We start from the raw sequence: 12,368 nt of genomic DNA on the forward strand, positions 1-12,368 counted from the left end.
GATGGGGCCGAATACCAAATATTCAGTGGCCAAATACTTACTTTTTAAAAATTTCCCTTTTGATTGTAATTAAAGTAATTTTCAAATTTTAAGTTAAAAATGAAATAAATATTAGCAAAATTGCTTTTTTAATCTTTGTATATTTAAAAAAATTTTAACAACTTGATTTATTTTTTGTAATAATTTAAATATCTTGATGCCAATAACAAGGCAATATGGCTTTTATAAATCTAAATAATTAATAATAGCATATTTTAGTTATAGTTATACTTGTAATTTATATGCTATTTTATTTAAGATAAGAACTCATTACTTACTACTGTTAAATGTATTCTTAACTTTCTTTTTTGTCAGAAAAATTATTAAAACTCAGAAAATTAAGAACTTTTCAAAAAGTTTCACTTTTGAAATTTTAATTTTGTAATTAAATAATTTTCAAATTTTAAATTAAAAATGAAATAAATATTAACAAATTTTCTTTTTTAAACTTTTTATATTTTAAAAAAAATTTAACAACTTGATGTATTTTTTGTAATATTTTAAATATCTTGATGCCAACAATAAGGCTTTCACAAATCTAAATAATTAATAATAGCTGCATAATTAATAATAGCATATACTTCATTATTCGGCCAAACAATTTCAGTATTCGGCTAGGCCGAATAGGTCGAATACCGAATAGTGGCCGAATATTCGTTGCATCCCTAACAGAAATGTACTTTTTCTAAATAAACAAAGCTTTGATGGATTAAGATTCTTGAATATCAAAATAGGGGAGGTAGCCGCAATATGAGAAATAGGTCCCATTAGTTTAGTCAGGAGAGAGGTCTAAAGTTTAAACATCGAATTGTTATCTACTTTTTGCGTATTCCACCATATCTCTGGAACAATTAAAACGATTTCAAGGTTTTTGCTCGCATTCAAAACTCTCATTTTTATGAAGTACGCACGTTTCATAAAAAAAAAGTATTTTTTTAAAATTATAATTGAAGTTAATAAACATAAAAATTTTAGTTATTAGATATATAAACTTTTATGATAATGAATTTTTCCAACTACGTAATTATAAAAAACAAAATCCTAAATGTGAAAGGTATCAATCCAAGTTCTCGAGAAATAAAAAAATTAAATCTACTGCACTTTATGAAATGTAATTACCCAGAAATTTATTTAATCTATTCTTCCAAATTTCAAATTTTTCTACTACTAATAACATGATTTTAAATAGTGTAAATTTTTAAATCCTTATAATCTAAAAATTTCTCAATTATTATTAAATTAATGAAAAAATACTAAAATTATTCTTTTCATAGAATTATCTTTTAAAAAATAAGTCTTACATTTGTATGCAAAAACTTTCATATTCGCTTAAATAGTTCCAGCAGGATTGCTAAAGACATAGAGAGCTAAATTAACATTAAAAAGGTTAAATATTTGATCGTTTTCCTGAATTAAAAATTAGGATAGTATTTTCCAAATTGAGGCTAATGCCGTTAATTGAGATTCCATAATTAAAATCAGTCGGAAACGGATGTTTATACAAAAAAAAGTATGTTTTCATAGTTTGCAATTTGAAATATCATCTGCACAAAATAATATTTAAGTCTAATCCTTCAAATAATTAAAATTACATGTTAGTACACAAAAATCTTATCAATAGATTAAGAGTCTCGGTTGATCCAGTTCTCTATTTTGTGCAATGTACAAGCAATCATGTTATCAGCTATCATTCAAAAAACAAGCTTTATAATTCTGAATTAAAACTTTCAGATTAGCTTAAATAGTTCCAGCAAAATTGATAAACACATAGAAAGCAAAATTAACATAAAAAGGGTGAAACATTTGATCATTCCCCTGAATAAATTATGGGACCATATTTTCTGAACTGCAGCTACTTTTATTATTTGAGGATCAATACTTAAAATCCATTGGAAAAAGAGTGTTTATTCAGAAAAAGTACGTTTTTATAGTTCGTAATCAAAAAATATCGTTTGCACAAATAATTATTTAAGGCTAATCCTTTAAATGATTAAAATTACATGTTAGTAAACAAAAATCTTATCATTAGATTAAGAGTTTTGGTTGACCCATTTCCTTATTTTGCACACTGTATAAGCAATTACATAGAATTAATTAGAGTTAAAAAGAATTGTTAGAGTTGAATTAGATGTAAACTTACAAAAAAATAACATATTTTCACATAAATGTGAATATTAAGTTTATTTTTTTTTTCAGTTCAACATAACAAAATTTTTTTAAATTTTAACATGATAAAATATCTATATTTGTTTTTATAGAAAATAATGCTGCATGAATAGCATAATGAAAAACTTGCACAGACAATTTTTTATGTTCGTTTAAAATAAGTTACTTAATGTTAGATGGGTGAATTTGAAACTGAAATCATTTTAAAAATTAAATTAAAATTGATCATTGTTGATGATCAAGATTAATTCTTGTATATGTCTTGTATACTTGTTTTAATAGTCAGCATCTCGAAGGAATTAAAATTTAGACCTATGATTTTCTATATTAATTTTTAAAAAAGAAAATATTTTCTTTTTAAAAAATTAGTATAGAAAAAAAAAGAATATAGCTCAAAATAAAGAAACAAAAACATAAGAATACAATTCAAAAGAAACAAGATCTCAAGTATCTATCATTTTAAAAAACATTAACGGCATTGTTTCATTTTCCATAATAGCATCATCTTAAACTCATCTAATTTTGGCATGAAATTCGTTAAATTTTGTTAGGTCTTTATATAATATTCCTGAATTAAATATAAGATAGAGCTTTAATTAAATTTAAGTTATTACTATTAATTAAATTTAAGTTAAAATACACTATACTATTAACTATTAATTAGTTATAAATATACTATTAATTAAATTTAAGTTAAAATATACTATACTATTAACTATTAATTAGTTATAAATATACTATTAATTAAATTTAAGTTAAATGTAATCATAATAAATGTATTTATTATGATTACATTTAACTTAAATTTAATTTGGGAAATAGATACTCTTAAAAATTTCAGAACTGAATCAAGATTTTCCTTTGAGAAGGTGCTATAAGATGCACAAATGATGGAAGTAACCATTTAACACAGTCTAAAAATTTATTCAGGCTGAATAGTAGCAATAAATGCTTTATATGCCCCAGCCAGTCAAAAGGACGCTGAATGATCAAAAATATAATTTAAAAAATGCAATTAAATTAAACTTTAAAAAATAAACCTCTTTTTTTTCATTTTGGTGTTTAGAATTTTAAGTTAAAGAATTTTAAATAATAAAGTTATTTTAACTAAAATTGATAAAATCATAATAAATTAAAAAATGACTACGATTTTTATCAACATGACTTCATACTGTGTGAACAACACAAAACTTGTAGTTCATGAGTATCAGGCTTCAAAGGTTGGCATAAGAGGAAAAATCAGACTCGATCTTAAATGAAATTTTGTTGACTTGACTTAGAAGACAAGTTTTATAATCCAAGATTAACTGTTTTTTGTTGCTGTCAAAAATATAATAATTTCGCATGTTTTTGGATCTCATCTTCCAAAAAAGTCATTTTTAAAAAGGATGACACATATTTCATTGTTGAAATGTAACTTTGTCTAAAATTTGATTTACAAGTCTCATATTTTGTAGAAACGACAAAATTTTTAACATTACAAAAAACCCATTAGAAATTTATTTCATGCATATGTATAACAAAACACATATTTTTGGAACATCAATATATTCTACTAGAGTCAATCCTTTAAAATGTCATGTACTTCAAAATTAAGCTGCAATTTTAATTTAGTGCAAATTAAAAGTTCAAATTTTAGATAAAAATGTGATTGAAGTTTAATGCTAAACAGGATGATTCAGAAATTAGTTTATTTGCATCATGAAATTTATAATTTCAGAAAAAAAACATTAATATTTTCTACAAGAGACAAACTTTGAAATGGCACCATACACTTTAAAATTGCTCTATCACTTAGTTTGAAAGCAGCAATCAAAATAACTTGTATGTAGAGAAAATATGCCTGAATGTAATATTAAATAATGTTTTTGAATCTATTTTAGTGGAAAATAAAACTGAATTTTAATGTTAGAAAGAACATTTTTTAAAAAAACCATATAAAGTTAACAATTAGACATGCACTGTAGAATCATTTAAGTAAGTGGTAGTAAATTATATTTTTCTTCAATTTATATAAAGTCACAGATTTATTTTGTATAAATGCTATTTTTAACTTTTTTTTATTGTATTCAGTATTTTGTCTCCTCTCTGACACAGAGATCTGGTTTTCGAATAACAATAATATCATGAAACAAACCACCTACTTTTTATCTGCTTTCTTTAAAAATTTTATAAGAAATTCTTAAAGCACATTTTAAACCAAACTTTACATAAAATGAAGATCTTCTTCTATTGGCATGATAGCCCTTTGTGGGCCAGAACCTTCCTCCATTCTGCTCTTTTCTTTAAGATTTTTCTCAAGATAGATTCTTAGGATTTTAAAACCCTCTTCGTCAAATTGAAGCCATTTGATCTTAGGCCTACCTCTAACTCTAGTTCCCATTGGTTTGTAATTAAAGATCGTAAATGTCAAGGAAGAAGGGTCCATTCCACAGACGTGAGCAGCAATCTTTAATTTACTTATTTTGATATATTTGTTGATATCAGCTTCTTTGAATAGCTATATAGCCCGAAATTATGTCCTCTCCATAAGCCATCCACATTTATACCACCGAAAGTTTTTCTCAAAGCTTTTCTTTCAAAAATAACAAGCAGGTTTGCTACTGATTTAGTTAAAGACTGTGTTTCAGATCTATAAGTTAAGACAGGTCTAATCATAGTTTTATATATATAGCATTATCTTTGTTCATCATTCAATTAATTTTGACTTTAGAAATGTACTTAAGCCATGAAGCATCGATTAGCTGCTCTAATGTGTCTCTTTATTTCTGTGCTTATATCGTTTAAGGCATTAATATTTGAACCAAGATAAGTGAAATTGTCAGCAAGTAAGAATTTAGAATTTCCGGTTTCTAAAAATTTGTAATTTGCAGGTGTTTTAACAATTGGCATGTATTTGGTATAATATGAACATCGCATCTCGAAAACTTATTCAGACTATATCAACTCAATTCTTATGAGTTACAATGAATAAATTATTTCTTACTTTTTTGTGAAAAACCATACAAATCCTTTCCTATATATATAAATCTTCTTAGAAACTATTAACTTTGAAACTTGAATTTTAATATGCCTGAAGGATTATTTATTAAAAGTGCCAAATCTATACGCTGCAATACTTGTGAATGATATCATTATGTGTTGATAGTACTCTACCTATGACATGTTTGCATTGGTATCCTATATGAAAGCTATTTACAGTCTAAAACATTTTTTTTATTTATAGAAAGTTTTTATTTACAGAAATTTCATATTATATTTACATTTGTATTTATCTAGTCCTTTATTGGAAAAAATTGGATATTTAAAATTGATTAGTAAAACTTTTTCTCTTAGTATAACTTAGATTGATAAGTATAACTATTACTCCTGAACTCTGTCACTGTACTACTTTACATATTTTTTTTAATTTGAGATGTCTAAATATAACGATATAAAGTATAAAGTTCACTGAACACCAGTGCATAATGAGGGAATCAAAATGGAAGCTAAATAACACTTACTACTTTTAAATCTTTAGCCAAAAATGAGTGACAAAATTGTAGATTGTAAGGTCCATTAGGCTCACGGGCAAGAAAAGAAAATTGATGATGTTCTGGATCACATGTTGCAAATGAGATTCGACGTAAAGCATGAGCCATTAGGACACTCTAAAGAGAGAGATATATTAAATCATTTTTTTATAAATTGTAGACATTAAACATTAAAAATATTATTATTTCTAAAGAAGCACTATAGCTTAAGTGATAATACACTTTTCCTTATAATTATAATTTTCCTAAAAAAGACAGCTGATTAAATATATATCTTATACTAAAAACAAAAAAAAGAACATCCTCAAGATCAAACTTTCTATCTCAAGCTTTAATTCAATTTTCAACACTTTTTCTTACTCAAGATAAAGTATGTTTTAAATATAATTTTGCAATTAATGCTTAATACAGTAAAACCTCGCTACAACAATATTTTGCAGACCAAATAAGAATATTGTTGTAGAGGGATATATTGTTATATCGAGGGCTCACATAATTCTGGAACGCAATAAGATTTTTTGAAATTTAATGTTATATATTCATTAACTATAAATATATTTATATATTATCGAAACAATTAATTTGCAAAGTGTTTATTACGGTTAAGCATTAAAAACAATGGATATAAATACAGAACATAAGATTGTAAACTTACCTTAAAAAAACATTTTTATTGAAAAAAATCTGATATTTTTGTTTGTTTATTCATTTTTCTGACTGTTAAGTCAACCAACAAAGTATGCATTGAGTCCAATGCCCGAAAATGATTTTCATTTGTGTATGGAAGACTTGAGAAAAATGTCTTTAGAGATTTTACGGATTGAAGAGCTTCATGGGGTGACAATACGGACTGTGATACACATGGATCATCATCACCATCTTCTTCCTCATCATTATTTTCCATTTCATCCGTAATTTCAGAGAGAATCTCTTCATCACTAACTCCTGCGAAAATTGTGAGATCGTCATCGGCAGTTAAATAGTCCTCCACGTTAACACCATATGTTTTACCCATTTTTTTCTCAAGTTGGGATAAAGATTTTTGAAGATTCAAAACAAATTCTTGATTATCTGAAAGATCACTGTCTGTGGAATTTTCTTCACTATTAGAAGCAATTTCATCTTCCAAGACACACAAACCGGCCTTTTTCCAAGAATTTTGAATAGTTTTTTCTGTTTCCTCCCACCAACTACCAGCAATAATATCACATGCTTCCTTGACATTCACAGTTTTAAAAGGATCTTCTACTTTATTTTCGATGTTGACAAGTATCGATTCAACCAAACGCTTCCTGTAGTATCCTTTGAAACACTTGATTATGCCAATGTCGAGTGGCTGCAAAATCGAAGTGCAGTTGGCCGGGAAATAAACAATTTCGACGTTGTGTAGTTTTGGAATTGAGGTGTGAGCGGTGCAGTTATCAATTAATAAAGCAATTTTTTTCCTCCTCTTTTTCATTTCTTTATCTAACATCAACAACCATTCAGAAAAAAACTTAGAAGTCATCCAAGCTTTTTTATTGGCTTTATATTCCACGGGAAGACATTTCACATTCTTGAAACACCTCGGCTTCAATGATTTGCCGATAACAAGAGGTTGCATTTTGTGTGTCCCTGTGCTATTGGCACACAGAAGAACAGTCAATCTCTGCTTTGATTTTTTTCCGCCGTAACATTTTTCACCCTTAAATGCCAATGTTCGATCGGGAAGGAGTTGAAAAAACAGCCCAGCTTCATCTGCGTTATAAACATTCTCTGGTTTATACTTTTGAAGAATATCTGTCATATTCTCTTGCTTCCATTCATTTGCTTCGTTAATCGGAGCAGATTTTTTCTCTCTGTGAACTTCCTGGAAAGTTATTCCATGTCGATCCCGAAAACGCATTAGCCAACCATTACTAGCTTTAAAAGTTTCGTTCGCTAGCATGACTGCGAATTTACGTGCTTGTGTGCATAACAAGGGCCCATTTATCGGGATATTTGTTGCTCTCATCTCTTGAAACCATTTTAAGACGGCAGCATCAGTGTTTTCATTAGTTGCGACTTTTAGTCGTTTACGCTTTGGATTAATTAAATTTGAACTTACAGTATCTTCGATCTGTTTTCTTTTCTTTAGAAACGTTGCAACTGTAGATTGAGATAATCCGTATTTTCTAGCTGCATCAATCTGTTTCATTCCATCATCAATATCTTTAATAACGTTAAGTTTATCTTGAAATGAAAGTTGCTTTCTCCTTGCCATCTTATGCTAAATTACACTAGTAAAAAATATCCAATTCACTGAAGACTCACCAAGCTGAAAATGTTAGCAGCACTAAATGCGAAAAGCTCTGATCGTAGAATTTGCGCTAGCTCATGAAAACACCAGGTGTAGTTTAAATCAGGGATTAAGTGACAGTGATGAACGATGACCAATGGTCAGTATACATTTTTTTCTCCCCCTCAATTTCAATAAACGTGCTCCACCCACCTTCTACAGAAACAGTACCTTCTCAGGGTAGCAGGTGTTACTGTGATGTGTGTGGTCATTTATGACTCATGATGTTACAATGGTGATTTCTTAAGAACTGAGGGAGGCAATTCTAAAACATGAAGCTCTTAGGGTGGTCTAAGTACCTCAACAGTGGGGGAATGAAATTTGAATACAAAAGCCATTCTCTGATGTGAAAAGAAATAACAGTGGGGTGAAAGATCATAACCAGAAGTGACCCTTTTATCAGAAAAGATGAAAAAAATGGTAAAAGATGACAAAAAGGCATTTTACATTATCTGAAAACCAATAAAAAAAATAGAAAATAATGTTGAAATTTGAAAAAAAAATCGTTTTACAGAGGTTTACTGCTTCAGAGAATATCGTTATATTGAGAGGAAGATAACATTAATCCATATGCAAGTTTGGCGGGACCACTGAACATTATCGTAATAGAGGGAGTTATTGTTGTATCGGATATCGTAGTAGCGAGAGTTCACTGTAGTAATGAAGTAGCAGTTCAGAAATGGTCTTTTGAACCATGAAAATTGCCACTTACAAAGGCAGGTTGATAAGGAATAGATTGGTCTGAAGCAAAATTTCTTATAACACTGAAGAACATTCTTTTGTTCTTATGAAAACATTGGAACACTAGATTGAAATATATTTAAAATCATTATCATAATTACAGTTTTTTATAATACAATTTTTCAACTTTATTTTAAAAATAGAAAACAAACCAATCTGCACTTTATTATTTGTTGTTAATAATATCCTTTGTTTGACTTGATAAAAAACTTCAAAATTACTCAGAACGGGTTGCCTAGAAACTTATTCATCTTTTAGATCAGTATTATATGTATTTACTATTTGGGTCATTCTCACAAAAATATTCACTTCATTGTCTCCAATGTACTTTACGATTGGATTAAGATTTAAGCATTATAAGGCATTTTAAAAATAATAAAAACGAAATAATTATTTTTCAATTTATATTTATCGTATGCAACGAAAATACATGTCACTCTTTTAGTTGTCTCCACTATTGAATTAAAATAAAAAAAATTATTTCTGAGAAAATGAGAAACAAGTTTATAAACTTGTATTTATAATTTTAGATTGCTAAAATATAGAATTCAGAAAATAAATATTAAACTGATTTTTTGTAATGAATATTGCTACAGTATTGTTTTAAAATTTGTGATTAGTGTGTTGCATCATTCACTCACAACAATATATTAACCCTCCTAAATCCTTGCAGAATAAAACTGCAGGTATTTTATTTCAAAAATCAATTAAGCCTAACTACTACTTTTTAAATTTTATTAAATTTTTCTTTAACTAATGCATAAATTAAATAACAGAGTTAAAATGATGGGTGTTTCTGGAAGATTAACTAAAAAAAATAAGTCTATATAGCTTAAAATATTTTTCTTCTCTTTTCCTTAAATGTAATTAGAATTCCCTGTTTTTTGTTTGTTTTGCATTAGTCTACTAGTTTCTATGTGCTTGATTCATAGTTTATTTCTTATTCTTTTTTTTTCAGCATCTCACTGATGGTATTTGTCATCAATTGTCAACAGCACACCCTTTTTTGAGCTTTTGAATAATTGGTATATTTTTGAACCTTAAATCAAGACAACTTTCCTATTCTGAGTTTTAATATTATCCTCAGAGACATATTCATCGTATGCAAATATCCCAGCATGATATGTTATTCCTATTTGGTTTCATAATTAAGTGTTTTTAAACAGCTTTCTGATCTATTAAATAACACTTTTCAACTTGATACAGTAAATTAAGTTGAGATGCCAAAAATATCACAAACAGTGCGCAAAATGTGATTAAAAAATTTAAAAACACACACTCACTTCTTTGTGAGAAAAAATATTTTATTGCCAATGCATATATGAATATAAGAGTAGAAAAAATTATGAAACCTAAAAATATTTTTATGGGGAGGAAAAGAATATTCAACACAAAATACATGATACACTATAAACCTTTAACAGTTTAAATATATTCTACAAAACTTATTGTCACATAGATTACAAATCAAAAAAAGTTGATAGAAATTGAAAAATTTTAAATTCCTGCAAGGAGAAAGTTCAAATGATAAAAGTGTTTTAAGAATTTATTTTATAAAAGGTAAGGTGACAAATTAAAAAAGAATTTGTAAATTAAAAAAAAAAGAAAAAAGTTAAACCCAGAGACAAGCAAGCAATTTCAGAGTTCTGAAGAAAATAAATAAATAAATACTCACTTAAATAAATCCTTACTGAAAGCTATGTATAAACAAGATATGTTTCATGTAGTGAAACAAATAAAAAATGCACATTTTAAAAAATAATTGAGACAGTTTAAGTTATACAAATAAGTTTATATTAAACAAAACAAAAAAGTGTTAAATTCTAATACTCTTAACAATGATAAACTAAATTATTCTTATTAATAATTTTTAAAAGCAGAAAACAAAGAGTTTAAATTGAAAAATATCTATGAATTGCTTGTAGTTAAAATAACAAAATCTATATTGTAGCTAATTTAAAAAGTAAAAGCACAGTTCAGTTGCTACTTACCTTCCCATCCAAAGTGCAAACTTTGATCCCAGTTGGTGAAATAACCAGGAGAACACTTCGTTTTGGTCCTGCATCCTAATGTAAAACAAATATTAAATACATTTTACAAAAAGTAAGTGGATGAGTAAGCATATTATAAGATTGTTTGAACTTCTGCAGGACATTAAAATGGTATTAATCAAATTACCATTTCTTGATATAAAAAACTAAATTAACTGCTTTGTTCTAGAGGAAAGTATTTAAATCAATTAACATGGCAATCAATTAAGAATGTCATCCCAGAATTGAAGGAAAAAAATTTAAGTTTAAATTTTTATAAATTACATGAACTATTCTAGTGTCAACTATTTTTAATCACTATTTTGAAGAATTTGATAATTGAAAATGTGTAACTCATATCAAATATTTGTTAAAGAAACTTTTTATTGTATTTATTTTTTCTCAAATAAAAAATATTATGAGTAGTTTTTTTAGCCTAAAAGTTTTGTCCTACACATTTAATTTAATTCTCGTGAGTTGTACCTCTGTTACCTTTCTTATTAACTTAGCTTCATTTCACACACAGTAAATATATTATGCATCTCATATTAAATCAATTTTAAAAAGAAGTGCATGCATATTGTTTGTTATTCTGTTTCTGTGAGATATAATAAACTGTTAGATTAATAAGAATCTTTATTATATCTTATTATCTGTAAGTTTATATTTCTGAATTTATTATATTCTATTATCTATTTCTGAATTTATTATATCTTATTATCTATTTCTGAATTTATTATATCTTATTATCTGTAAGAATAATAAGATATAATAAATTGAACATAATTATACTCATATCTAAATTCCCAATTAATTACAATTACTATTATCAGTACAATGACATAATAAGTCATAAACTAAACTAAACTCAGCGGCGCGACAGCCCTAGAGGGCCAAGGCCTACTGTGCCCATCTCAGTTTTCTTGACCTTGGGCTCTGGGGTGCAGGAGCAGATGTTCTGGTCAGGTGGTCAGCTGAACGCAGAACCCCCAGTGTTTAGTTCCCAAGCACGCTTGGTACTCAATTATCGACCCACTGAAGGGATGAAAAGCTTAGTCAACCTTGCCCGGCCCGAGGATCGAACCAGGGACCTGTGGCACGACAGCGCGAAGCGCTACCGCTCAGCCACCGGGCGTCATAGACTTAGAGGTTGGGCAGCTCTGACGAGCAGGGCACATTGACCAGAGGTCTATTGTACCCAAACCCTAGTCATGATTAGCAAGAAAGCCCTATAGCTGAAATAAAGTTCAGCAAGCACCTTACAGGAACATCTTGCAGTTCTCAGGCATTGACGCAATGTTGCCCTAGATGCTCAAATCTTTGAGCAGAATAGACATCACAATCACAAAGTATGTGTCGTGATGTCTCTTCTTCTAGATGACATCCCCGACAAAGAGAATTGGATTCTATTCCCATAATGTTTAGGTGTCTCCTGAGGATACAGTGACCAGTAAGAAGACCTATGCTGCTCCTTATACTGTTTCTATTAAGCTTTAAGAGCTCCTTTTGACGTACACTAGGACAGTCTCGATTCAGCTCCTT

At 28.1% G+C, this 12,368-nt stretch overlaps 1 protein-coding gene across 1 annotated transcript in view; it reads right to left on the reverse strand.

The window, feature by feature from the left end:
- The window catches only part of LOC107439278 (uncharacterized), a 103,969-nt gene that overhangs the window by 87,463 nt on the left and 4,138 nt on the right, over positions 1-12,368 (reverse strand). Inside the window, exons 3-4 of the mRNA XM_016051811.4 lie at positions 10,788-10,862; positions 5,709-5,855 (exon numbers count right to left, since the gene is read on the reverse strand). Of these exons, the coding sequence (XP_015907297.3) occupies positions 5,709-5,855; positions 10,788-10,862 (222 nt within the window). The remainder of the gene's footprint in view (positions 1-5,708; positions 5,856-10,787; positions 10,863-12,368) is intronic.

The sequence above is a fragment of the Parasteatoda tepidariorum genome, chromosome 11 (genome assembly GCF_982258835.1).
Source record: "Parasteatoda tepidariorum strain Cologne lab strain chromosome 11, Ptep-v5.0, whole genome shotgun sequence".
Taxonomy (NCBI): domain Eukaryota; kingdom Metazoa; phylum Arthropoda; class Arachnida; order Araneae; family Theridiidae; genus Parasteatoda; species Parasteatoda tepidariorum.